This window comes from Callorhinchus milii, unplaced genomic scaffold, assembly GCF_018977255.1.
Source record: "Callorhinchus milii isolate IMCB2004 unplaced genomic scaffold, IMCB_Cmil_1.0 Scaffold12, whole genome shotgun sequence".
NCBI lineage: Eukaryota > Metazoa > Chordata > Chondrichthyes > Chimaeriformes > Callorhinchidae > Callorhinchus > Callorhinchus milii.
Genome location: NW_024704753.1, coordinates 1,874,870 through 1,902,748, shown reverse-complemented (window position 1 = coordinate 1,902,748; position 27,879 = coordinate 1,874,870). Strand labels below are relative to the sequence as shown.

The 27,879-nt window shown below is 46.3% G+C and overlaps 1 protein-coding gene across 1 annotated transcript in view; it reads right to left on the bottom strand.

Moving 5' to 3' along the window:
• The window catches only part of LOC103185068 (voltage-dependent L-type calcium channel subunit alpha-1D), a 133,502-nt gene extending 107,385 nt beyond the window's left edge, over positions 1-26,117 (bottom strand). Inside the window, exons 1-3 of the mRNA XM_042339410.1 lie at positions 25,585-26,117; positions 21,862-22,180; positions 19,500-19,605 (exon numbers count right to left, since the gene is read on the bottom strand). Coding sequence (XP_042195344.1) covers positions 19,500-19,605; positions 21,862-22,180; positions 25,585-25,612 — 453 coding nt within the window. The 5' untranslated portion in view covers positions 25,613-26,117. The remainder of the gene's footprint in view (positions 1-19,499; positions 19,606-21,861; positions 22,181-25,584) is intronic.
• Positions 26,118-27,879: the final 1,762 nt, after the last annotated feature.

Here is a 27,879-nt window from a genome sequence, read left to right as displayed (position 1 = left end):
GGACCACCCTCACTGTTCGGGCTTTGGCCCGCAGGGTTTAAACAGAAGCCGAGTGGGAAGAATCTCGTTCGTCAGTCGAACGTTAGAGGCCACCGAGGGCAGCGATCTCCCCAGGGGAGACCTCACGCGAGGTCATCTTACACCAGACAAAAGCAGCAGTCGTTGGCCCGGTCTCATGTATCGACTCCAATTCGCATTGAACTGGGGGAACCGGTTTCCTCCTGTAGACATGACCCACCCACTGGTGGTAAAACACAGGTAGAAACATCACACACACAAAACCGGGGGGTGGGGGGGGGGGGGGGACACACGTCAGGAAAGAGACATGTGGAAACCTTAACGCAACTGCACCAAGTGATGCTCCCCGGCTCAGGGTCAAACTGCGCCACCGATAAGCTCTCCGAGACGCTACCCCACGCGAAGGGCGCCGTAGAAATGCGAGTTGTTGTTATTGTTGACACGGTTCTGTGGGAGTCAGGAAGGGGCTGGGGAGACGGGAGCTTCCTTTGAGTGGATCAAATGCAGCTGGATAACACCCTCACAGCAACACAATCATTTGGGGGTCAACTTAGCAGAAAGTCCGATAGTTATTGCAACAACTGTGCATGTGTGTGGGGCGGGGGGCGGGGGGTGGGGGGGGGGAGAGAAGGTTGAACCCACAGCCTTCTGACTGAAAGGCAGATTGTCTTGAGACGGAGCTTGATCGAGGTGAGGGAAGGAGCCTAATTGGCTTCTATTGCCTCGACGAGCTGATCTTTAGGCATCTCGAGGTACTGTATTTCAGTCGCTGTTCCTTATGTCCACTGCTGTGTTCGGAGGGGAATCGTTTTATAATAATAAACCTGGCATTTGATCCAGCGCCTTATCACGTCTTCGCGACGTCTCGAAGAGCTTCACAGAATATGCTGTAAATTCAGTTGACTGTACATTTTGTGGGCGAAACGCTGCAGCAAATTGCGCACAGCAGTGTCCCCGCAAACAGTCGCGGATTGAGTGACCAAATTATTATTTATTTTGAAGGGGTTATCACCCCCAGAAAAGCGATCCGTCCATTGATTAACAACCAGTTCCTGCTTACTGCTAGGAAAACATAGGTGTGTGGAGTAAGGAAAGTTGCCTGAGGTGTCGCCCTGCCGAGGAATCAAACCCAGGTCCTCTCGCTGGTGAGGCGAGCGCTCTAACCACTGAGCTACAGGACGAGTGTGGCTTTCAAAGTGACATCAGAGCCGAGGTGCGCTGTGTGTGAGACGGGAGCTCTGCTCCAGTAGCGGAGAGGGATTTAATAAATGAGATGGCATTTATCTGGCAGACATGGTTGCAGCCATCCCTCAGAAACTGTGCGTCGGTGTATTTTGTGAAGATTTGGCTCGCCTCAGTCAGAAATCAATAGTTAAATTTAGCTCCGCCACATCCTCAGAGCCAAATGACTTTCCATCAACGAGGGTCTAATTTGCGATATTTCTTGCTTAATTAGTAATCCTGTTAGAATTCCTGGTGGATTCTGGTCCCGATCTGCTGCACTCGGCATCTTTTCTGGCAAATCTTCACAAAAACTGGCGGGATTCGGGATAACCTGGCTGGGTGGGCTGAATGGCCTCCTCCTGGCTCCTACTTTCCGATGCTCCTGTGCAGAATGCAGCGCTGTTTTTGTTTCCCCCCAATGATAATAAGAATAATCCTCGCATTTGATATAGCGCCATATCACATCTCAAAAGACGTCTCAAAGCGCTTCCCAGGATATATTGTAAATTGAATTGCCCGTATATTTTGTGGGCAACAAAACCTCGGAAAGCTCAGCATCAGTTCCAACTCTTAAACCAATCAGTTCTGTTAACTAATCAATGAATTCCAATATGTTTGATTTGAGATTTTTTTCTCTCTCTCTCTCTGTCTCTCTCCCTCCGTGCTCGAGTTCCACCGGACGATGAACCCGCGATTTTTACAAAAATGTGCTCACTGCCAACTGGGAATCTTTTCCGGTCAGCAATGGCGTTTAATTGAGTATTTGATCCTTTCTGATAACTGATTAGGAACCAATACGCAGCACAGTCAGTCAGTGCCTTATCCGAGTAGCTTTGTTTCTGTTAGAAAATAATATCCCGGGATACAATATATAGTTTGGGACACGACATGTCAAGCGATTGCCAGGATGGTGGAATTCAAACTGGATGGAGCCTGGTCTCAAAATAATAATAATAATATAGTCACTGTTTGTGGGGAACGCTGCTGTCCACAATTGGCTGCCGCGTTTCGTCCACAAGACACACAGTCAATTCACTTCACAGTATATTCTGTGAAGCGCTTTGAGAGGTCTCGAAGACGTGATAAGTCGCCGTATCAAGTGAAAGGATTATTATTATTATTATTATTCTTTCGCCTAGCAATTCCTTCTGTTCCTCTCGAGCCTCCGACGCAGTTGCTGCCCTGGCTTATTTCACAGCGCACGAGAATTTATTTTTATTAAAAAAAAATCAATTTCTTGCGCTTAAATGGACATTCTACCCTCAAGCTGTGCAACATTGTCAAATAACATCAGTGAACGAAGGTTATCACTCTTGTAATATCTTGTGACATCAGCGAACGGAAGATACAGAAATCACATGATACGTACGATTCGTACGATTGATGTTACAAAAGCCATTCCAACTCGTCTTGGCCTGAGAGACACGATTCACTTTGTTCTCGGAGTTGCTATTGCCATCGCTGGTCGGCTGAAAACGTAGCTCAGTGGTTAGAGCGTTCGCCCCGCAAGCAAGAGGATCCGGGTTCAATTCCCGGGCAGGGCGAAACCTTAGGCAGGTTTCTTCACTCCACGTGCCATACGAGCAGAAAGTAGGAGCCCAGTTATTAAATCGATTGGCGGATCACCTTTCCATGGATAATATTGCCTCCGAAAAACAAATTGGTCGTCCAAACCGCGGCTGTTTGTGGGACGCTGCTGTGCGGAATTGGCTGCCCGCAAAACACGCGCAGTCCATTCGTTTTGCATTCTATCCTGTGAAGCGCTTTGAGACGTCTCAATGACGGGATAAGGTGCTGTATCAAAGGGTTATTATTACTGCACGGCCACCCTGCCTGTTAACCCGTCCCCAGCGCCAGCCTGGGTTTCGGTGGTAAGAAAGCTCACTCGAATCCTCTCGCTGACCGTCTGCGTCTCAAAAGTCTGTGCCCTCGCAGTGGCATCCAGTGAGCAGCACCCTGTTGGCAAGCAAGTGCTAAAGGCTGCCTCTATCTAACAACTGTGCTAATGTAACATTGCAGTGGGATGACATCCTTTAGGTTACATAAGAGGAATAGACAGAGCATAAGTAAATATCCTAATGACCGCCATTTCTAGATTTTCAGGGATGTTATGGCACGGCAGCAGGAACACTAGCCCAAATACTTCACAAAAAGGTCATAATAATTGTTGCTTTTTGACACTGGATCAATATCATCACATCTAGAACCTCTCATGGTAATTACTGTCAAGACCCGGGTATATCCTTGAAGTCGATTTCCTCCAAAGTTTTATTTCAAGAAACCACGGAGCTGCCACTGAATCCAAGAATTTGCCAAATCGGCCGCTGAAATGCTGCATAAAATAGAACGATTCTGGACCAAGTCTAGAGAAAATCTAGAACACATCGAGAAGCCCAGGTGGCATTTCATCCCCAAAGGAGCGAGGATTATATTATGACGTTGAATATTTATGTATTTATGCAGTAACAATGCATCAAATTTATTATTGTCATCATTATTATGCAAACAGACAGATTTTTTTTTAACTATACAAAGCAGGCAGCCTAGTTAGCTGATTGCCTCCCAGTGATAAGCTGGCGAACGTTCACTACAATTATCTTTCCAGAGAGTTTGCTTTTGAAAATCTCTGCAGTGAGGTGCAGTGCAGTGGGAGCTCGTTGGTGAATATCGGAGGGTGTACCATTCATGTTCGTTTTGGCTCTTTATCATAGCGCAAACTCGAACCCTCCTTCACCCTCCTTGCCCCCCCGCCCACCCCTCACCCACCCCCTCCTGCGCTGTCCCACCCCCACAATCTGCAGGTCAGTGATAAGTATTGACTGCTTTGGACTGCATTTTTGGTTGATAATTATAATAATAATCCTTGCATTTGATAGAGCGCCGTATCACTTCATTGAGACGTCTCAAAGCGCTTCGCAGAATATCTTGTGCCGTAAAGTGAAATGACTGTATATTTTGTGGGCGAAACGCAGCAGCCAGTGGCGCACAGCGGTGTCCCACGAACAAAAGCCATGGATTCAGGGACTGATTTTACTTGGGGGATTGTTGGCCATGACATCGGGAGAGGGAAACTCTCTTCTCTTTTCGGATAGCGCCGCGGGATCTTTAATGTCCACCTGAACATGCAGACGGGAGTTGTTAAGCTGTGTTAACCGTGACCCTTTCACCATCCCTGCTATCGCTGAGGTGTCCTGAGCGGAGACCGGTCCTGCTGTGTCCACAAAACTGCAAGGCAATAAACCCTTTCTCCGTCTTAATATCTCCCGTCGTCTTGTTCTAGTTTTTGTTAAGGGCTGGTGGGCCAGTACATTCACTGCAACACGGTCGATTAAACCCAATGCTGTCAGAGGAAAGCAACTGCAGAGAAAAATGACCCACAAAAAAAAAGGAAAGAATATCTAGCAGGCACACGCTGCGAGAGTAAATAAGAGGCACAAAATAGGAGACCGGCTCATCTCCTTATTACTCTAGGTCTAATGGACCTTGACACGGCAAGACAGACATCTGGCTACACAAGCCTGGCATCCAAAACCCCCAAATAAAGGCCTTGTTGAGATCACTCTGTTTATTGTTGCTTCACAAAGCAACTGAGACGTGAACGAGGGAGGACACAGGGGCTGTAATCTGTACGCTAGTACTTTTCGGGGTCAGCCGGGGGTCTGACACACGCGGAAACCCATCGCCGTGCTTAACAGCATCCAAACCAAGCTGAGAATTCCATGCGTCCCACCTACACGTGGGAATCCCAGAGATAATTGTTGGAATGGGATGGAATGCGCACTCTCTTATGCTTATTTACGCAGATCATCAAAAAATACCAACCCGGATGCGTTGGATCTCATTGTGACGTCCTGCACTATTTTTAATCTTTATTTTAAATATAGCCCTGTTAAAAAAATACAGTATATACACTATATATAAAGCACCACCACAAGAAAACAGTCACTCAATCCACGACTGTTTGTGGGACACTGCTGTATTTCGCCCATGAAATACACAGTCAATTCACTTCACAGTGTATCCTGTGAAGCGCTTTGAGACGTCTCGAAGACGTGATAAGGCGCTGTATCAAATGCGAGGATTATTATTATTATGATGATGATGCTGCTACTGTTGTATTTCCGAGAACCTGATTAAAATACAATCTGCATGCGACACCATTTAAATCAGCATCGCAGACACTAACACGCTAAAGAGGATGGGGAGGGGGGAGTGTGGGGGGGGTTGGAAAAACTACTCTCTCAATGGAACAGTCAACCAAGGCAGCTCAAAGATTAGCCCGGCATAAAGATCTTGTTAAATCTTTCGCACTGCCTGCTATTTTTAAACCAGCAATCCATTAAAAAAACAAAACTCCATTTAATACGTGGAAGTAAAGGACAGACTTTCACAAGAGAGTTTCGGACGAAGAAGACGCTTCAGCCCATTTGATCTCGTGGATGGAGTTCCAGAGGGTGGGGATTAGCAAACACCTGACTCGAGAGACGAGAGCGCTACCCACTGAGCCGGGCTGACGAGCAAGAAATACCATAAACTGGACACACTTCCCTCCCTCCACTGTCACGCAAGATGGGCTCTTGGTGTGTTGGGAACACGAGGATTTGCTATTTTCTCCGACGCCCACGTGAGAAGCACTGCTGGGAGCACATCAGAGCCAGTTTGGAGACTTCAGCTGCAAGAGTCTAAGAGTCTGAGTCTGGCCCTGCCTGGGCCCTGTGGGATGTGTTAGCAGAGATGTCCCCATCTCCCTCGTCGCCTTTCACCCTCAGTGTCCGACTCGCGCATTTCTTCTCAATTGCTGACGTTGCAACACAGTTTCCAGCAGAGGTTTGCTCACGTTTCGCCGCTCACCTTAGAACCATAGAACCTTACAGCGCAGAAGGGGGCCCATCGTGCCAGTGGAAGGGCTACCAACTAGTCCCACTCTCCCACTCTAACCCCAAGTACCTATCCAATTCCCCTTCGAGAGCTACGAGTGAATCTGCTTCCACCACCCTTTCAGGCAGTGGGTTCTTTCCATCCCGGTTTTATGAGTCGTCTCGATTTGGGATGGAATTTTTTCCGCTCGGAAATGCCTGAAAGCCAGAAGCTTGAGAAAAGGTCCCAGCGACCGCCAGAACAACCCCAGTCTCGGACACTGGCTCCGTGCAGGGTGCTCCCAGGCTTCGTCACCGGAAGGATAATAGGAACAGTGGGCGGAGAATCATCTTATCGAGTCCGCTCCGTCGTTTTATGAGTTCCTGACGGCTCTTCATATTTTCTACTCCCATTTCTCCACCTTTACACTAACTAACCGCTTCACGTGTGTGTGGCAGCCTGGCTCAGTCGGCAGCGCTCTTGCCTCTTTAGTCAGAAGGTTGTGCATTCAAGGCCCCCACGTCCCCCCCACAGACAGTCCTTATCTTTTCCTATAGCGCCACGGGGTCTTTAACATCCACCCGAACAGGCAGACGGGACCTCGGTTTACGTCGCATCCGAAGGATGGCATCTTCAACCATGCAACGCTCCCCCCCCCCCCCAGCACCGCACTGGAGCGTCAAGCCTGGACTATGTGAGTTCCACGCTCCCCCTGACATCCAGGAAGTTAATGGAATTTCACACACCAAAGTCTAGTTAGACTGAGGCCGAGTCAATGTGACATTGGCATCTGTACCCACCCTCTCACTGCTTGATTACAGTGCTTAAAACCAGCGACGCTGTCCACATCTCCGTCCCCACCCCCTAACAGCACCACTCCTTGTCTCATCCTATTATTACATAAATATATTGGCGTACACACGCTGAGTTGTCACTGCAATGCTTTTCCAGTTTGTGTTCCTCATCTCTGAATACACCCTTCGGCTATTTCCACTCGAGTTCTCGGTTCATAATCCTGCTTGATGTGTTTTTTTCTTCAATTTTATTTTATTTTTAAACAAAAACGCATTGGCCCAACTGAATCAGCTGCACGTCCTTTGCTTTTTATCAACCTGGGCCTTGTTTAGCTGCCTTGTGTCTTGTATCTTGTAGCTATAATAATCCTTGCATTTGATGCAGCGCCTTTCACGTGGGGAGGACGTCTCATTCAAAACGTGCTTCGCAGGATCTTACTGTGAAGTGTAGTGACAGTGCATTTGTGGGCAAACGCAGCTGTCAATTTACACACGGCAATGTCCCAAATACAGGCTGAAGATAATGCCTCGCGTTCAGCCACTATGCCTCGAAACTGGAACACTCCCCATCAATCCCTCCGCTTCGCCCCCTGTTTCCCCGTCTTCTGGTCCCATCTGAAGACCTTCTTCTTCGACTGTGCTTCCAGTCACCTCCCCACCCCCTGGCTTGGCATCAGACTCCACCGCTGTCAAGCGTTCTGAGACGCTACCCTGTGTGTATATAAATGCAAGTTGTTTTTGTTGTTGACTAATTTTATCTGGGGGAGTGGGGGGGGGGAGGGGGGAACTGGGGGGGAAACTGTTGGACAGGATATCGTGAGAAAATCCTTTCTCTCTTCGAATAATAGTGCCGCGGGAGCTTTAACGTCCGCCTAGTTTAAAAGAAAAGGGAGTTTCTCTCAGTCTCTCGGTGTCCAAGTCGAGAATCCTCCAAATAAAATCGGTCAGGTCTTCGAGACGTCTCAAAGTGCTTCGCAGAATATACCGTAAAGTGTATTCCTGTATATTTCTGTATAAATCGGTCACTCACTTCAAAAAGCTATTTGTGGGACATTGCAGTGCGCAAAATTGTCTGCTTTCACTGGCCTAGAAAAACGGTCACTCAAACAACAGCTCAAGCAGGCACTCTCATCAACTCAAAAGTGTTGAAGTTAACAGAAAGAAAGTTGCAGGCAATAATAAAACTTCAATAATTCGGTCACTCGATCCACCCAAGACCGTTTGTGGGGACGCTGCTGTGTGCAATTGGCTGCCGTGTTTCGCCCACAAGTTATATACGGGAATTCACTTTACAGTATGTTCTGTGAAGGGCTTTGAGACGTCTCGAAGATCTGATAAGGCGCTGTATCAAATGCGAGGATTGTTATTATTATTATTATTATGGTGGGGTTTATATAAGGACGACCAAATGCCTACAATCGGTGTCTAAGTCAGAAACACTTAAAATAAATTAGCTGAAAGCTCCCCCCACTCTCGCCCCGAGACAGCCTATACCAACACTATGAAGGGGTCCAAAGGAGATGCACTGTATTTCAAACGAGCTTCACGAGTATCGATTTCAAACCATTAAAGTACACACATCTGTCACGTTCTCAGTGATGAATAACGTCACAACGTTCCGAGGAAATGATTGTTTCAAATTTTCCCAAAGGACAAGCGTATTAAATCCTCCTCCACCTCACAAGAAAGCGCAGCAAATGAAAATCAATGTGGGCCTGACTGGGGGCTCATCCATTATTCAGGCTCACTCCTCAGGTCATCTCCACCGCATCCAGCCACATTTCTGTCACTTGGCTGGCTAGGGAACGCTCGCTCTCTCTCTCGCTCGCTCGCTCTCTCACAGAGAAGGTACCGGCTTGAAGGTTATTTCTGGCTTTCGGTCTCTCGTTGGGGCTGGTTATCTACAGCTCGAGTCCTCTCCCACACACCAAGCTCCGTGACCGTCTCACCCCCACCCTCGCCCGGCTCCACTGACTCCCCAACACACCCCTGGAGGATAGAGCTCAAACTCCTCGTCCTCGCCCACCACTGCCTTGTGACCCACTAACTCCATATTGGCCTGTCCGCTCCCTCTGCTCAGCAGACTCCATCCTGCTCCGCATCCCCCGCCCGGCCCACCCACCATCGGCGTTCAGCCTCTCTGCCCCCACCCTTTGGAACGCCATCCCACAGTCCCTCCGCCTCGCTCCCTCCCTTGCCTCCTCCTGCTGCTGACAGTATTTTTACTCGATACCAAACCCAAAGCCGAATACAAACAGGCAGCTCAGAGAGAGAGAGCCTCGCTCTCAGGAGCAGCGCAAATGTCAAATGAATTCAGTTTCTACACCTGATACTCGAACAGGCAAGGTTTCAACCTTTTATACCCAAAGGGCCATTTTGTTTTTGCTTTCGGATGGTAATAACGGTAATGATAATAAACCTCGCGTTTGATAGAGCGCCTTATCCCACCGTTGAAATGTCTCAAAGAGTTTCACAGAATATGCTGTGAAGTGTAGTGTGTCGTGTGTATTTTGTGACCGAAATTGAAATGTTCCGACTCGTTGGGTCGTACCCCATGATTTCGCCCAATGTCCTAGCCGACAATCCTCCAGGTCAATTGGTCATTCACTTCACAGTTGGCTTTTTGGGGGGGTTGAAAAGAGGGGAAGAACGACTTCGCTGTGTGCAAAAATGGCTGCCGCATTTATATAACACCATTTACTGGGGAACGCTCTGAGACATTGCCAATAGACGCCATTAAAGCCCAGTTTCTTTCCTGAACTATCAATTTTTTAAGAGTGAAAAACAATTAATCATCTTCAACCTCTATCAGTCGACTCCTTTTTTTATTGCTTTTTTTTAAAAAACTGTTTAAAAAGGAGCCAATTTGGTCATTTTTCTTTTTTTGCACCCAGTGCTTATCATTTATTCTCCTTACAATTCTTTCCTCTCCTCAAGTCGGTTTCCCTGTGCCCTCCTTTCTCCCAACCTACTAATCCCTCAAAAAAAAATAATTTGGTCACTCACCCCACGACTGTTTGTGGGACACTTCTGTGTGCAATTGGCTGCCACATTTCACCCAAAGAAATACACAGTCAAACCACTTTACAGTATATTATGTGAAGCGCTTTGAGACGTCTCAACGGCCTGATAAGGCGCTGTATCAAATGCGAGGATTATTATTATGATTATTATATTAGTAACTCGTACTTGCACAGCAATGCAACTTTGGTGTAGGAAGTGAAAACAGATTGCACGCGAGGTCTGCGGAAGGAGCGGAACTCGCCGGGGGGGAGGAAAGTCGAAAGAAGCCCTTTGCCTGTTGACTCAGTGACCACTGTTTAAATAGTATGAGACAGCAATAAATAAGGCAAACAGGATGCTAGGCTACACTGTCAAATTGTGAAGTCCTATAACGTAGTGGGCAGAGCACTCACCTTGCAAGCAATAGGACACGGGTTTGATTCCCGCACAGGGTGAAACCTTAGGCAATTTCCTTACTCCACACCCCCCTGTGTACCCAGCACTAAGTAGCAACCCGGTGGTTAGTTGTTTGGCGGATCACTAACTTGGGGTAATAATCCATAAAAAAATAAGAAGAATGTGGTCACTCAATCCACGGCTGTTTGTGGGACACTGCCGTGCGCAATTGGCTGCTGCGTTTCGCCCACAAAATGCACGGTCAATCCACATTACAATATATCCTGTCAGACGGTTCAATGACGTGATAAGGCTCTAAATCAAATGCAAGGATTATGATTATTATTATCATTAAATCAGTCCAGCTCAAGTCCCCAGAAGTCATCCACGCCCCCTGTGTGGTCATGTTGAGCATGAGGTACAGTTTTCTGATCACCGTCATATAAGGAGAAACCCAGATCCTAGTAGCTGCACAGAGAAGAGCATCGTGGCTGATCCCCTGTGCGAGAGGGATGAGCTACAGTTAACACCCAGATAAGCTTAAAGGGCTCTTTGGTGTCAAAGAGGGATGTTTCGGAGGAGACCTGATCGAGTTCCATAAGACGCTTAACGAGATAGAGAAAGTAAACAAAGACACAGCAAGAACGGCAAGACTGGAGGCCAGGACTTGGAAGTTTAGGACAGATGCTTATCTCTTAACATAGAGGGTTTATCGACGGCTCCAGCACGTGGTTGAGGCCAGGACATTGTGGAGTCCCTGTAGTTCAGCAGCTAGAACACTCGCCTCACAAGCGAGAGAACCTAGGTTCGATTCCCAAGCTGGGCATAACATTGGGCAAGTTTCCTTACTCCACACGCCTCTGTTTACCTAGAAGTAGGTCGATTGGTGGATCGCTTTCCAGGGGTAATAATCCCTCCCACCCCCATCACAAAATGTGGTCAGTTAATCCACAACTGTTTGTGGGACACTGCTGGGTGCAAATTGGCTGCCGCGTTTCGCCCGCAAAATGCACAGTCACTCCACTTTACAATCTATTCTATGAAGCGCTTTGATACGTCTCAACGACGTGATAAGGGCCCTATATCAAATGCAAGGATTAGATTGTACTGTAGTGTAAGCGCAATTTAAAGTACGTTTTGGAAACAGCAGTGTGTTACCCAATTTCAATTGCCTTTAAAGGGTTTCAACGCAACATATAAATGAGCTTATGTTGCATATTGTCTGTTTTATCCTAAGACAGCAGAAAGGAACCTGCAAAGACGAGTCACTAACTTCAGATAATTAATAATGTACCTTGATTTTACACAGCGCAGTAAAACAAAACTGGCCCCCGACAGCCCGAGGGCCCCCCAAACACCAGCGTCTTAGAGCAATTAAAGTAGATTCTGCAAAGCGAATAGAATTACAATTCTCCTGTCGCACGTTAACTTAATCTTAATGGTTCTTTTGCTACGAGGTAAATGTTTGCTCTCAGTGTTGCTAAGCTGCCGATTTCGAGTTGTGATGTACATTTTAATTACCGGTGACACACTGACATTTTTAAAGTTAGATCCTGTCACCGAAGTGTTTAGGAACACAGGGACAGGAGGAGGTCATTCAGCCCATTAAGCCTGTTCCATCATTCTTTAAGATTATGGCTGATCTGTATCTCAACTCCAATTACCTGCCCTTGCCCCATGTCCCTTGACACCCTGACCTAACTAACATCTATCCACCTCAGTCTTGAACATTTGAATGATTCAGCATCCACAGCCTTTTGGGGGAGAGAGTTTGTGTGAAAAAATGTCTCCTGATTTAATTTGAAGACTATGCCCTCTTGTTCTGGATTCCCCCACCCACCAGAGGAAATAGTTTCTCTGTAGATTTTCAAACGTCTAAACAGCTCGGATTTGTTTGGACCAAGATGAGCAAATTGTATCTCACAAGATCGGTTCGGATGAAGAAGGCACTTTGGTCCATCTGATCTAATCCTCACCCAAATACCACTGAATCAATAATTACACTAAAGCAAGTTTGGTGTGGCTTTTTCCAATTATTAATAACAATAATAATGCTTGCATTTGATACAGCGCCTTATCAAGTTGTTAAGATGCCTCAAAGCACTTCACAGATTCCAACCCCAACTTGTTGTTGTTGTTGTTGTTATCTAGTTCCCTTTAGAAAGCTAATGTGTATTCTGGCTCACCCCCCAGCAGGGCATTCCACATCATAACCAATCTGTGTGTGAAATAAAATTCTCCTAAACACATTTGCTTGTTTGCTAACTAACTATCTTAAATTAATGCCCTCGAAAGTCACCAATGAGTGGAAATAATTTCTCTCGACTGACGCTTTCAAAAATCCCTCACAATTTTAAAGGCCTTTGTAGGGTCACTCCTCAACCTTCGTTGTTCTACACTAAGGAAAGGATTTCTGTAGACAGAGGGCAATTAACATCTGGAACAGGTTGACAGTGAGAGAGAGCCAAAATAGCACAAAGTCAACATAACAGGATCACTAAGGTACGCAATGTTAATGATCGCAGTTACCCATGTTAATTGAGTGTCCCTCTCCCTATTCAGTTCAAGAGCGCATTACAGCAAATATTCCCGATTCAATGCCATCTCCAGGACAGTGCTGAGGGGGAAACGTTACATTGTTGGAGGGGCCGTCCTTCAGGTGAGACCTTAACCAACGGTCCTGTCTCCCTGTTCAGGTGGACGTTAAAGATCCCACGAGGACTATTCAAAACGAGAAGGGAGTTTCTCTCACCGTGTCACCGTGTCACCGTGTCCCGGCTAACAATCCCCCCAAGTAACATTGATCATTCACTTCAAGGCTGTTGGCGGGACATTGCTGTGTGCAAAATTGGCTGCCGCATCTGCCTGCAGAATACACAGTCACTGCACTTTGCAGCGTACCCTGTGTGTATGCTTTGGGATGTCTTCCCGACCTGGAAGGTGCTATACCAAATGTAAATATTATTATGATAATTATTATTATTATTAACTTCTGCTGAGACAGAAACATTCCAAAAACTCTTCAAGGGCACTGATGAGGGTTAGACCACTACAACTTGGTGCCAATAGCAGAGTGAGCGAGAGAGAGTGGAGCGAGGGATGACCCCTCTGCCCCCGCCCCTCACCCCCCCCCAGTTCATGGAGTCAGTTGAAGTGGGGAGCTGGGGAGGGGAGTTGTGTGGGGCGGGGGAATGATTAGAAAAGGAGGAAAGAGAAAATTGGAGAGTATAACCCCACTTAGTCAGTACTTTGTTCCTCCTGCGAGATTGGTAGGTGGGTGGGTGGGTGGGTGGGTGTGCAGGGGAGGAGGAAGGCAGTAGGAATACGAGGAGGTTGGACAATTACTTAGGTCTGGAATCGAGCCACTTAATGTTATACTCTATCAGTGGGGAAGCAGTGACTTTGACTGATTGCTTACCCTCTTTGACTGCTCAAACCCAGCCCGAAGAATCTCCCCCTTTATCTCTCTCTCTCTCTTTCTGTCACACAACTTCAAAGGGTTCAATCAAACGACTAGATTTTATTTTATTTTATTTTTTGCCTTCGAGACATCTATGCAAATCAAAATCATCCATTTAGAATTTAGATAAACAGATTTCGAGGAGGCACTGCTAGGCTTCTAGCAGAGCATCCCTGGTTGTACAAGGGTGACTTGGGGAATGTGCTCCCAAAGAATCTTGTTCCTCGCACCTTGGGCTTGCATTGGGTGGTCCTCGCTGGACAAGCAGCGGGAAAGCTTGCCCAGACAGCACGCTCAATGGCGAGTTATGCGGTTCTAGCTGGTTAAACTCCACTCTGGGGTCCCCCAAGCCTTGGCTCTTGGGAGGACATCCCAAGGCGCTGGACAGTCAAGGAATTTGCATCCGAGTTGGGATCAGGAGGGGTGGAGGGCACGGAAGGGTAGGGGTAGGAGGGTGACTGGGAAGGCACAGTCGAAGAGGAGGGTCTTGAGAGGGGCCTCAAAGGAGGCAAAAAGAGGAGGTGAGGCGAAGGGACTGTGGAATGGAGATCCAAAAGGTTGAGGCAGAACGGCTGAAGGCCCAACCACCTTGTTCGTACTCTAGTCTCTTATACAGAAGGCTGCAGGTTGAATAATAATAATGTCAGTACTCTGAGAACGCACTCCAGCGTGATATTGGGGGGAGCGCCACACCGCTAGAGACGCGACGTTAAACCGGGGTTCCATCTGTCTGTCCAGATGGATGGTAATGATTCTGTTAAGCTATTTGAAAAGTGGAAGGGACTTTCTCTGTCCCGATGTCCTAGCCAACAAATCTTCCAGATAAATTGGCCATTTACTTAATGGCTGCTGTGCGCACACTTTCCACTGCATTTGCCTGCAGACACACACTTGAATGTAAAATGCTTGAGATGTTTCGACAGTTATGGGTATCAAACCAAGGATCATTATTTCCACAATCAACTTGAGATGCCACATTTTTAGAAGTTCTACAGGTTGGTTAGGCAAGATCTGGAATCCCAGTAACATAGTGGTTACAGCACTCGCCTCGCAAGCGAGAGGACTGGGGTTCGATTCCCGGGCAGGGCCCAACATTAGGCAAGTTTCCTCACTCCGCAAGCCTCTGCTTACCGAGCAGTAAATAGGAACCCAGTTGTTAGTCGATTGGTGGAACGCTTTCCGGGGATAATAATCGCACCAAAAAATCAATAAAATAATAATAATTTGATCACTCGATCCACGACTATTTCTGGGACACCGCTGTGCGCAATTGGCTGCCGCATCTGACTATAGTGCTGGCTCAACTCCCTGGCGCTCCCAAGAAATCCCTACGTTTGAGATATTAATTGTGAAAATAGCTGCATTAATCATCCGGCCAAAACACTGTGGATGTGAAAGCTGGTATGGATCAGTCTACGTGAAATCTAATTATATATTATTTGACGCAACCCGTGAAGCCAGAAACCTTCGAAATTAAATGGTGGGACGAGAGGCACTGGCGACAACACGGTAATTCCAAACAGAACGGCAGAGACATGATTACATCAGGACCGTGCAGGTGGACCCAACTTGGAGAGTTTCAGGGCATTCAGGAAAGATAATAACCCTTGCATTGGATGCAGTGACTTATCACGTTATTGAGACGTCTCAAAGCGCTTCACGGAATATATTGTAAAGTGGATTGACCATGATTTATCGGTGAAACGCAGCAGCCAATTACGCACGGCAGTGTCCCACAAATAGTTGTGGATTGATTGATCGAATTTGTTTTCGGGGAAGGGATTATTTCCCCCAGAAAGCAATCCGCCAATTGACTAACAACCGGGTTCCTACTTACTGAGGCGCGTGTGTGGAGCAAGGAAACTTGCCTAAGCTTTCGCCCCGTGTGGGAATCAAACCTACAAACACACGGTCGCTACACTTCACAGAAAACTCTTTTGAATCGTTTGTGACGTGAACAGGTGCTGCGTCCGATGCAAAGGTCATGATCCTTCCTGAGGGCCCTGAAACTCTCCAAGTTGGGTCCACCTGCACGGTCCTGTTGTAATCATGTCTCTGCCGTTCTGTTTGGAATTATCGTGTTGTCGCCAGTGCCTCTCGTCCCACCATTTAATTTCGAAGGCTTCTGGCTTCATGCGTTGCGTCAAATAATACATAATTAGATTTCACGTAGACGGATCCATAACAGCTTTCACATCCAGTGACTTTGGCCGGATGATTAATGCAGCTATTTTCACAATTAAAATCTCAAACATAGGTAAATCGATACACAATTTAACGTAGCACTTTCTACCAACATAAATTTAAAGCGAGGCTCCAAACAAATACTCTCCCCGAGTCCTGTACCTTTAACCCGGAGCCATGATCGCACCCGCCGTGACCTCTTTCATTAACTTGTGCAATCAGTGTAATGCAGCTGACATCCAGGATTTAACCGTGCTCTTCTGGGGAATTGTGGGTTAATGGGAATGAATAGCAGACCAATAGATTGGGTCCCTTGATGGAACGGCCAAGAATGTTCAAAGCTACAGCGTTTAGTCAAGTTGACTTTCCTATAGTTTTATTGTTGCTATTTGATCTTGACCAAACCAATATAAAACGAGACACCCTTTGTACTCAGTGTAAAAGCTATTCTAAAATATCCCCGTTGACTCTAGCCATTATCACACGCATCGGTGTCTCCTGTTGCACTTAAAGACGTAGAACGAAACAGAGTAAATAGTGTGTCACAAAGCGATAGCGCATAGTGATCCTTGCATTTGATGTAGTACCTTTCACGTCAGGAGGAACATCTCAAAGAGCTTTACCGTGCATATTGTGGGTGAACGCAGCTGCCAATTTGCGAGCGGCAATTTGTGTCCCACAAACAGCCATGAAGTCACAAAATTAGACTAATTTTTCATATGGGGTTTTGTTGACCAGCATAAACAGTGATTCCCATGACAGTATTCGAAGAGAGAGAGAGTAGGGAGTTGCTCCTTACTAATACTCGCCTTGTCCTGCCTAATACTCAAGTCATGATTGGCAGTAAGATGGAGAAGGGAGAGAAAATCCCATGGGATCTTTAACGTATTGGAAGAAATGGAGACCGGAGCTCGGTTTAACGTCTCATTCGAATGACTGGACCTCCAACAAGAAAGTGGCAGTGACATTTGGTCACTCAATCCACGACTGTTTGGACGCAACTGGCTGCCATGTGTTGCCCACAAAATACACAGTAAATCCACTTTACACTACATTCTGTGAAGCGCTTTGAGACATCTCAAAGACGTGATAAGGCGCTATATCAAATGAAAGAATTATTATTATTATATTATTATAGGAGAGACCACATGGGTTCCAAATCCTGACGTGGTACTTGAACCCACAACCTTCTGACTCAAGAGACAAGAGTGCTACCAACTGAGCCAGGCTGACACACACCAGTGCACATTAAAGCACATTCTCCCTTTCTAATAAAACACCAGTGGGATGGATGATTCCCTGACCAACAGTAAATTTACGGACTGATCAGGCACAGCGTTGTAATTTCTGCTGAGTACGTCCCATGACACAGCGATTCTTTTTCAACCCTTTTGCTTTCCAACCACAGCGATGGACCGTCAAAGCCCCGTAATTGTATTACACGTCTCAATGGACAAATGACCCTGTAAACACTCCATCTCACAAGCAACCTTGACATCCACCAGTCGTGACATCCATATGTTATCTTGGATTTCCACTCGGTTACACGTTAACCCTCCATGACTGAGAAATAGTGGCAGGGGTTACAGCTCTCGATTCACAAGCGAGAGGACCCGGGTTCGATTCCCGGCCAGGGCAACACCATATGCAAGTTTCCTTGCCCACACGCTTCTGTTTACCTAGCAGTAAGCAGTTGTGAGTTAATTGGCGGATCACTTTCCGGGGGTAATAATCCCTCCCCCTGAAAATAATAATAATTTTCCCACTCAATCCCCGACTGTTTGTGGGACACTGCTGTGCGCAACTGGCTGCTAGGTTTCGCCCACAAATCATACAGCCGATTCACTTTGCAATATATTCCCTGAAGTGCTTTGAGATGTCTCAATGACGTGATAAGGGGCTATATCAAATGCAAGGATTATTATTATTATTCATATCGCAGGGAAGCAGATAAGCCAGCTGACAAGAATGTGAGCATTGAAACTGCCAATCCATTGCCCAATTTGCTACAGTACTTGCATTTTGTCATATTGTTCTCTGTGATGGAAGATAGAAATTGTCTCTACCTCAACTACCATTCTGCCCTAGGCAACAAATCGCTGAAGACGTACAACTATAGAGAAAGAGCACTACCAACTCAGCCAGGCTGATAGACTGACAGACGTGGCGATTAAAACAGGAGGTATAAACATGAAATTGGGGTGTGGATGGATCCCTGACTGTCCAGCGCCTTGGAACGTCCTCCTGACGTGAAAGGCGCAATCCAAATGTAATTTGTGGTTATTTGCTGTGCATTAGAAAGTGAACAGGTCTACAAAGATGCATTCTTTGTACAGAGAGAATCAAAAGCCCTACTCATAGGTCTGTATGAGATACAACAACAACTTGCATTTATATAGCACCCTTCACACATGCCATGTGGACGTTTACACATATCAACTCGGCGACGTAAACCTTCACAAACACGATGAAAGACATCGCCTGTAATAGCTGCACACCCTCTTCTAATGTCCTCTTAAAGAAAAACATAATTAATAATTAAAAACTCTACGATTAAGGACTTCTGATTCACACCGTAGAAACGCACACCCAGTGATCAGACCCATGTGAAACGTTGAGTAGAGAATATGCTCTTTGAATTACACAGTCAGATATATAAAAGCAAACATCAAACCAAAGCTCTATTCAAAGAGAATTCCAATAAACGCAAACTCCGCCTCGTTTAAAAAAAAAATCAAACTCGATGTTCAAAACGCACCACGTTTAGTTCATAATTTTTTTCAATCTAACGCCATAACCAGGAGCCGCTCAGTCAATAAGCTCATGAAAGCACCCAGCACGCTTATTACTCAACACTTGCATTCCAGCACCGTGCACGTGACGACCAGTTTTAAAGAGGGACAGCTCTCATTATATTAATGATACCTGAGGAAGTATTAAACCAGGGCTAACTCACCCTCTGCCTCAGCCATACAAACAAACTGCAATGAAAATTTGCCACATAAATAACTGTTTCGCTGCACTTATCTCTGGGACGCTCATGAAACACTACAGCATTAACTGCTCCCAATGCAAAAGCGCTACCAGAGGCGACGACTCATTTTATCACCGACGAGAAATTCATTTGCACAAAACGCACAGATCCAGCCAAACGCCCAAAGAAAAAGCATGTGTCCATTGTGCAGGATATGAACTTTTCGCTTCACTTATAAATTGAGGGGAGGAAAAAAAAAACTGTGTTACAGTGACAGAAGATGTAAATCTCCTCAGCAAAACCAACACCAAATCCACAGATCATCAACGAGGCAAGATGGAACTTGGGTCCATTTGATGGAATAACTGAGCGAGTATTTTGACATACATGTTGACAAATAGCTCCCTTACATATGACGGAGCGATTCCATCACACAACTTCTTTCGCAGCACTTGCATCTTTCAATATAAGGCAGACATTCATGCTGTGGCTTTTACAAAATATTGCTTCCGAGGTTACATTTCTGTGCTAAGACACGCAAAACAAGACAGACAGCAATTATTTTAGCAGCTCAACCATTAACACTTACCAGGTCATGATTAGTTGAATTGGAGTCATCTTCTGGGAAGGGGATGTAAACAGCTAAGGCCACACAGTTGGCAAAAATAGAAATCAATATAAAGATATCAAATGGCCTGGGCGGTCTGGTTAAGGAAAATATTGTTATAATAAAACACTAACCAATAAATACATGTGCACATCTATCAAACGGCGAAAGGGAGGAATTACGCCTTTACAGCCTTTTTTTTGCTGCAAATCAATAAGCGCTTGTGTTTTTCAATTAAAAAATCCTTCATAGGACACAACGCGGGTTCGTAGTCTACTGAGCTCTGCATATCTGTTGAGCCTGACGTATCCAATTGCCCACTGGTGAACATAAACCAGACTGACAAGCGTTTTCATGTCAAGATTTGTATTGTTTAAAGGTTACAGTCTAAGAAGAACGATGGGACATGATTGCAAAAGATTATCAATTGTTGCTTGTTTTAAACTCAGTGCAGTTGGGTGGGGGGGAGGTGGGAAGTGGAGAGGAGGAGGTTTGCGCTAATAAAATGCGTTATTTTACTATTCTGTCGAGCACTTTGACACGTCTTCCCGACCTGAAAGGCGCTGTACAGTGGATAAATCTAAAAGGAATTGTCATGTAATGTTTTGGTAAATTCCAACACATGAAAATAGCTGGTCTTGCAAGTAGGTGAGAGGCGCAAGATAATTACAAGGTTCTGTCTCAGGAAACAGAGCTTGTTAAGTGGCACAAGCGAGCAAATTTTAGGCATGTAGTCGGTACGTGATGCTTTTTTGTTGGGTGGGGGAGAGGGGGGGGGGGGGAGATAGTCTGAGATCCTTTGTGGAAGCGAAGCTGTCGCGTGGGTGTGGGCGGAGGGGGGGGATTGCAGCACCTTCAACACCTGGTGAGGATGAATTGTTCAGCAAACCAGCAACGACAGTAACTTGCATTTATACAGCGCCCTTCACAGGAAGGCAGCGGCCGAGAGCGCTGAACAGTGACGGTAAGCACAGTCGAAGAGGAAGGTCTTCGGGTTTACATGTGCAAATCACACCTGATACACCTGAAATACTGCACGTTAAAACACAGTACCCCGTGTGCATGTGTGTGGGGGTGGGGGCAGGGACAGAAAAGCCAGCTCTGCACAATTTCATCCTCGTTTTTGCTCAATGTTGCTCCAAGTTGGAGAGAAAGAAGAGCGAGGGGGGGGTGGGGGGGAGGGAGCGGGAGTGGGGGGGAGGGAGGGAGAGCGCGTTGGGGAGGGAGGGAGGGAGTGTGTGGGGGGGGGCGAGGGAGGGAGAGAAAGAGCGTGGGGTAGGGGAGGAGGAGCGCATCTTTGAGAGAGTCAGGCTCCTGGTTTTAAAGGAGAACATTAGATTGCGAGGGACGTATTGCTGAGGAGCTGCGTGCAAGCTTAATTCCAAGTGACACGTTTAGTTCCACTGAAGGTTTTGCGTGCGTTCACACGTGTGAGAGTGTGTGTGTGTGTGTGTGTGCGCGTGTGGTGCTGGTGGGTGTGTGTTGTGTGTGCGTGTGTGTGTATATATATATATATATATATATATGGATGTGTGTGGATCGCTGCTGTGATTTTTATTGCCTGTGGCTGTAGCATCGAAATACTGCACTGAGCTTAAAACAAGCAACAATGCTTGCGGTGACCTTGCCAGGAATGTACCCAAAAAAAGTGGAACGCGGAATTAGCCATTTTTTTCAAATTCTTTTTCTAATTCTTTTTTTTAATTCTCTGGTAGAAAACAAACTCTCGGATCTCTCTCTCTCTCTCTCTCTCTCTCTCTCTCTCTCCCCTCCCCCCCCCCAAAAAAAGACTCCTGCGTTAAAAAAAAAAGAATACGCGTCAGGAGAACACAAAAACCGTCGGAACACAGGAGAGAGGATCATAGAATCTTACAGCCAAGAAAGGAAGCCCCTCCTGTCTGTGCCGACTCTTTGAAACTCTATCCCCCGGTGCCTTCGCCGCCTCCTCCCTTTCCTCCTTCGAGGCCGGTCTCAAGACCTTTCTCTTTGACCGTGCCTTCAGCTCCCCTCTCGCCTCTCTACGCCCTCCTCGCTCCCTCCCTTCCCTCCCCTCACCCTGACCATTTCCCCCCAAGGCTCGGGTCCTGACCCAACTGTACAGCGCCTCGGGACGCCCTCCCGACGTGAAAGGCGCTCTATAAATGGAATCTTGTTGTTGTTGTTGTTGAAAGAGCCACCCGATCCGTCCCGATCCCTCGCTCTTACCCCAAATGTTTCCTTTTCAAGTACCTGTCCAACTCCCTGCGGAAAACTCCGACCGAATCTGCCGCCCGTCGACCTTTCTCGTTCGTTCAAGCAGCGCATTCCGGACCGTAGCGAGTGTCCGAAGAGCGTAAAAGGATACTTCCATTCTACTATGCTTATGCAGGCTCTTCTGATGGGGTTGTTAAGAGACAAGCAGAAGAGGGCGCGGGGCGGACGGTTGTTGACAGTGCTGCCCTGCTTCTTGCTTTTGGCGTATTGCTGGCGTTTTCTTTGGGTTGCTGCCGTGCTGTTGAGCGCCGGCTCGGAGGAGTTCATCACTGCCGCCGCGGCTTTGGCCTGTCGGGCTGCGTCGATCGCACTCTGCCAGGACAGCGCCGTTTGCTTCGGCTGTTCGCTGTGCGGGTCCAGATCAGGTCCGACGCTGGGTATTGGCAGTCTGTCGCTGGCATAATTTGCCCCTGCGATATCACACAGATATATACACACACACACATACTGTACATTCAAATACATATGCTATACAATATATATATATAGGGTGAAACCTTAGGCAAGTTTCCTTTCCTTTCCCCACACACACGCCTCTGTTTACCCAGCAGTAAGTAGGAACCCGGTTGATAGTCGATTGGCAAATCGCTTTCCGGGGGTAACAATCCCTTTTTAAAAAAAAATCCCATAATAATAATAATTTGGACACTCAATCGAGTGACCAAATCCTGTGCGCAATTGGCTGCCGCCCGAGTTTTGCCCACAAATTATATCCTGTGAAGCACTTTGAGACGTCTTGACCACACGATAAGGCGCTATATCATGTGCAACGATTATTATTATTATCATCATCATCATCAGTGGATTTGTTTTTAAAAAAAGAAAGGAAAACGTAATGATGAGATCATTTTTTTTTACAAAATCTTTGCATTTCGTATAGCGTCTTTATCAATTAATTGAGCCGTCTCAAAGCGCATCACAAGATGTATCGCAAAGTGAACCGATTTTGTATTATGTGAGCGAAACGCCGCAGCCAATCGCGCACGGCAACGTCCCACAAACAGTCGTGGGTGGATTGAGTGACCGACCTTTGGAAAAAAAAAAGGTTAAAAATGTCAATATATCAATGAATTGGGAGAGTTTGTCTTCGAGATCAGGGGATGAAAGTAAAAATGAGAGAAAGTGGGTTGCGCGTGTGTGTGGGAGGTGGAAGAAAGAGGGGGAGGAGGGATATTTAGAGATAGCAAAGGCACAGCAAACCCTGTCAAAGCTTATAAAGTCGTGTTGGTATCATATCCCCCACACACCTCAACAGCTGGCACTGATGGTAAAGGATGCAAACACTCACAACATATTATACACGTACACACACACACACGACGCCTCCCGCCCACATTCATATACACCCCTCACCCCATATACATGCAATACACATGCACACACACATGCACACACATCCCCCCCACCACACACTTACATACAAGACCCCCTCTCCCTCCCCCACACACATACACAACCCAATCCCCCCACGTGCATACACTACACACATACACCCCTCCCCCCCATAAACATACAGTACACATACACAACCCTTTCCGCGCCCCCCCCCCCACACACACACACAAAAACACACTCTGCTACATACACAGACCTACATACAAACACATCCCTCCCACAGGAACAAATCCCATCCCACAAACCCCCAATGCACAAACACACAGCCACCCCACATACCCCCCACCCACACCCACACACACACAAACTCACAACCACCCCACATACACTGCAAACATAAGTACCCCCCCATCACACACAAACACAAACACACAGCTCCCCCTCACCAGACACGTACACACACATACACCCCCTCTTCCCTTCCCACACACACACACACACAAACACACAGCCCCCTGCACCCCCCCCCCCCACACACACAAACACAAACCCACAAACAGACCCCCTCTACACACACACACAATTCCACGTACAAACATACAGCCACACACAAACCCACACAGTCTCACACACACACACACACACACAAGTTTCAGATTATAAGCATCTTTTACACAATTTACATTTGGAACCACCATTATTACACCAACATGAAATCAATTGCTCTCTGTATTTGTACAGTGGCTGATATATGTGTAAAATCCTCTTCTGTGCTGTTCCCCCCCCCCATTAAATCCTTATTTCATTGGAAATAAAAACCTGCACAACTCTGTACTGTGGTGTGTGTGTGTGTGTGTGTCTGAGTCTGTGTTTATAAATAAAATATATTTGTTTTAATTATCGGTTTACAATTAAAACAAAAAACAAATCCATCTGGATACCTCGCAAATAAATAAATACAGGGCAAGTGAAGTGATCAAAGCAGAAGGGAAAGTTGCTGAAAGAGAGTGCAATTTTTTTTTAAAATTCAATTTCAATTAAAAAAAAGGGGGAGTTTAAGATAAATTGTGAACAGTTTAGCAACATTAAACCCCAAACTCCTGGGTTAATGGCAATCCCAAACCATCACTGAACCACACACTCCCAAATAAATCACCAATTCAAAGACTTTTTAAGTGAGAGAGGGGGTGAAAATAAATAATTTTGCAAACTGAACATGTTCTCCCACCAACCCCCTTAATCCTCAGCCCATGAGGAAGGACAGAAACCTCAGCTTCAAGGGCTGATTTTTTTTTAATCAAAACATTAAATGTTTTTTAAATAACATTAAATAACATTTGCCATCAGCGGATGCAAAAAAAAAAAAAAAAAAATTGGACCTTGCAAACTCATCAGGAATTTGGCCAGAAATTAAAATAGGTTTGTAGCCCCACATCAACCAGATTCGAGCCCCCCCCAAAGTAGCCCAATATTCTGCGTTGTAGCCAGAGTGGCTCATTTAGGTTAGTGCTGGTGAAACTGTGCAAAATAAGGTCCTCAATGGGAGAGGGAGGAAGAGAGAGGAGGGGAGGACCAGAGGGAGACAGAGAGGGGGAGTGGGAGGAAGGTAGAGGGATGGATGGAGAGAGAAGGTACAGTGAGGAGGAGAGATGTAGGAAGAGAGAGGGGGGTGAAGAGAGTAGAGGGGGAGGAATGGTGAGGGAGAAGGAGGATGAGAGAGGGGAGAAGGAGAGAGGGGGCTGAGGGAGAGGGAGGAGGGAAGGAGGGGGAGGAAGGGAGAGGGGGAGGAAGAGAGGGGAGGGAGGAGGGAGGAAGAGAGAGAGGAAGGGAGGGAGGGAGGGAGAGGGGAGGAAGAGATGGAGGGAGGGAGGGAGGGGGGAGAAAGAGAGAGAGGAAAGGAGAGTGAAGGGGAGGAAGAGAGAGAGGAAGGAAGAGATGAAGGGAGGGAGAGAGAGGGGGAGGAAGAGAGAGAGGAAAGGAGAGAAAAGGGGAGGAAGAGAGAGAGGAAGGAAGAGATGGAGGAAGAGGGGAGAGCGAGAGGGAAAAAAACGTTTTGCAGCTTCAATTTAAAAATGTAAAAAAAAAACAGGTAATAATATAATGATAACGATAATAATAGTGTAACGTTAGAAGAAGAGAGAACAGTATTTATAGATTAGATTAGGACTATAGCACAGATATAGACATATATTATAGTCTGTGACTACACCACACATTGCAACTACACTTATATATTATAAATATATTATTATATGATAAAATGAGGTACCAGCCCAAAGATGCCACCCAACATCCCACCCCCCCCAACCCCCCCCCCCCCCCACATCACCCCCCACCCCCCACACACACACACTCACAATAAAAAAAAACAGCCCAATTGGGCGTGAACCCGCCCAACCTGCCCCCCACCCCCCCCACACCCCCCCAATGAGGCTCTGGTGATGTCTCTCTCTCCCTTCTCTCGTACAGTTAATGTTACCTTCACCGTGTTCCTTCAGCTCATACATTCCGGCCCCTTTCGGTGCTTATTATTATGAATATTATTATTCTATTATGATTATAATATTTTTTTTTGCAGTGGAAAATTGGCTTCAGAGCAGAGGCAGAGGCACAGGCGACACTTGGCCCCAGATCTCCATCCTTCTGTCTCTCTCTCTCTCTCTCTCCCTCTCTCTGTCTGTGTCTGTGTCTCTCTCTGTCTGTGTCTCTCTGTCTGTCTCTCTGGCTGCAGACACCACACCGACAGACAGACTGGCCTCTCAGATGTCCTCCATCCAATTTGTATCCAACATCATGGTCATATCCAAGCCTCCTGCTCCCTGGGTTCCTCTTGAGGGGCTTTCTTTCTTTTTTTTCTCTCTTTCTCTCCCTCTCTCTCTCTCTCTCTGGGGCTATCACACCAAGCCCAGGGTCTTGGCTTCTCCCAGTCCCCTCTGTTGGCACCTGTATGTGGTCCTGGTTTGTGTTGCTGCTGTTTTCTTGGCTCCTATCTCCTTCTCTCTTTCTCTCCTCTCTTTCTTTCTTTCTTTCTTTCTCTCTCTCTCTCTCTGTGGCTCTTCTTTCTCTTCTCCTCTCGTTGCAGCTGCTGCCGTCTGTGCTTCAGCTCTGAGTCACTCTCTCTCTCTTTTTCTCTCTCTTACTCTCTCTCTCTCTCTCTCACTCACTCACAGAGAGGGAGGGAGGGATGGATGGATGGAGCGCGCACCTGGAGAGGAGAGGAGAGAGTGCACGAGAGAGAGAGAGAGAGAAAGAGTGCACGAGAGAGAGAGAGAGAATGAGAGAGAGAGAGAAAGAGTGCACGAGAGGGAGAGAGATGGAGAAAGAAAGAGATGGAGAGAGAAATAGTGCACGAGAGAGAATGAGAGAGTGCACGAGAGGGAGAGATGGAGAAAGAAAGAGATGGAGAGAGAAATAGTGCACATGAGAGAGAGAGAGAAAGAGTGCACGTGAGAGATAGAGGGAGTGCACGAGAGAGATAGAGTGAGAAAGAGTGCACTAAAGAGATAGATAGATAGATAAATAAATGGTGCGAGAGGGAGAGATGGTGCATGAGGAGAGTGCATGAGATAGATAGATAGATAGATAGATAGATAGATAGATAGATAGATAGATAGATAGATAGATAGATAGATAGATAGATAGATAGATAGATAGATAGATAGATAGATAGATAGATAGATAGATAGATAGATAGATAGATAGAAGATAGATAGATAGATAGATAGATAGATAGATAGATAGATAGATAGATAGATAGATAGATAGATAGATAGATAATAGATAGATAGATAGATAGATAGATAGATAGATAGATAGATAGATAGATAGATAGATAGATAGATAGATAGATAGATAGATAGATAGATAGATAGATAGATAGATAGATAGATAGATAGATAGATAGATAGATAGATAGATAGATAGATAGATAGATAGATAGATAGATAGATAGATAGATAGATAGATAGATAGATAGATAGATAGATAGATAGATAGATAGATAGATAGATAGATAGATAGATAGATAGATAGATAGATAGATAGATAGATAGATAGATAGATAGATAGATAGATAGATAGATAGATAGATAGATAGCACGTGAGGAAAATGGTGCAAAAGAGAGAGAGAGAGACATGGTCCATAAGAGAGAATAGTGCACAAAAGATGAGCGTGCAAGAGAGAGAAATAGTACACTGGGGAGGTTACTCGAGAGGAAGAGGGAGAAAGTCCACGCGGGAGAAATAGCGTCTGAGATATCCGATAGATAAAATAAATAATTGGTGCGCGAGAGCAAAACAGTGCGAGAGAGAGGGCGGGAGAGAGAGAATAGTGGTGCAAAAGATGGAAGGAGTGCATGAGAGTGAGGTTGAGTGTGAGCATGTGAGCGAGACAAGGGGGTGGGGGGGGTGGGGGGGGCGGGTGAGAACATGACAAGAGTAATGGGGATGGGAGAGGAGGGCACAGACCAGGGCATCCGACTGTGAAGCGATCACGTTAAGTGAATCCCGTTAGAAGATCCCACACATCAGACCTCATAGATGTGACTTGTTACCTATTTCGTGGGCGAAACGCATCAGTCAATTGTGTGCACAGCGGTGTCCCACAAACAGTGGTAGATTAAGTGACCGAATTATTATTATGATTCATTTATTTACCTGGGAGTGATCATTACCCTTGGGAAAGCGATCCGCCAATCGACTAACAACCGGGTTCCTGCTTACTGCTGGGTAACCAGAGGCGTGCGTGTGGAGTAAGGAAACTTGGCTAACATTT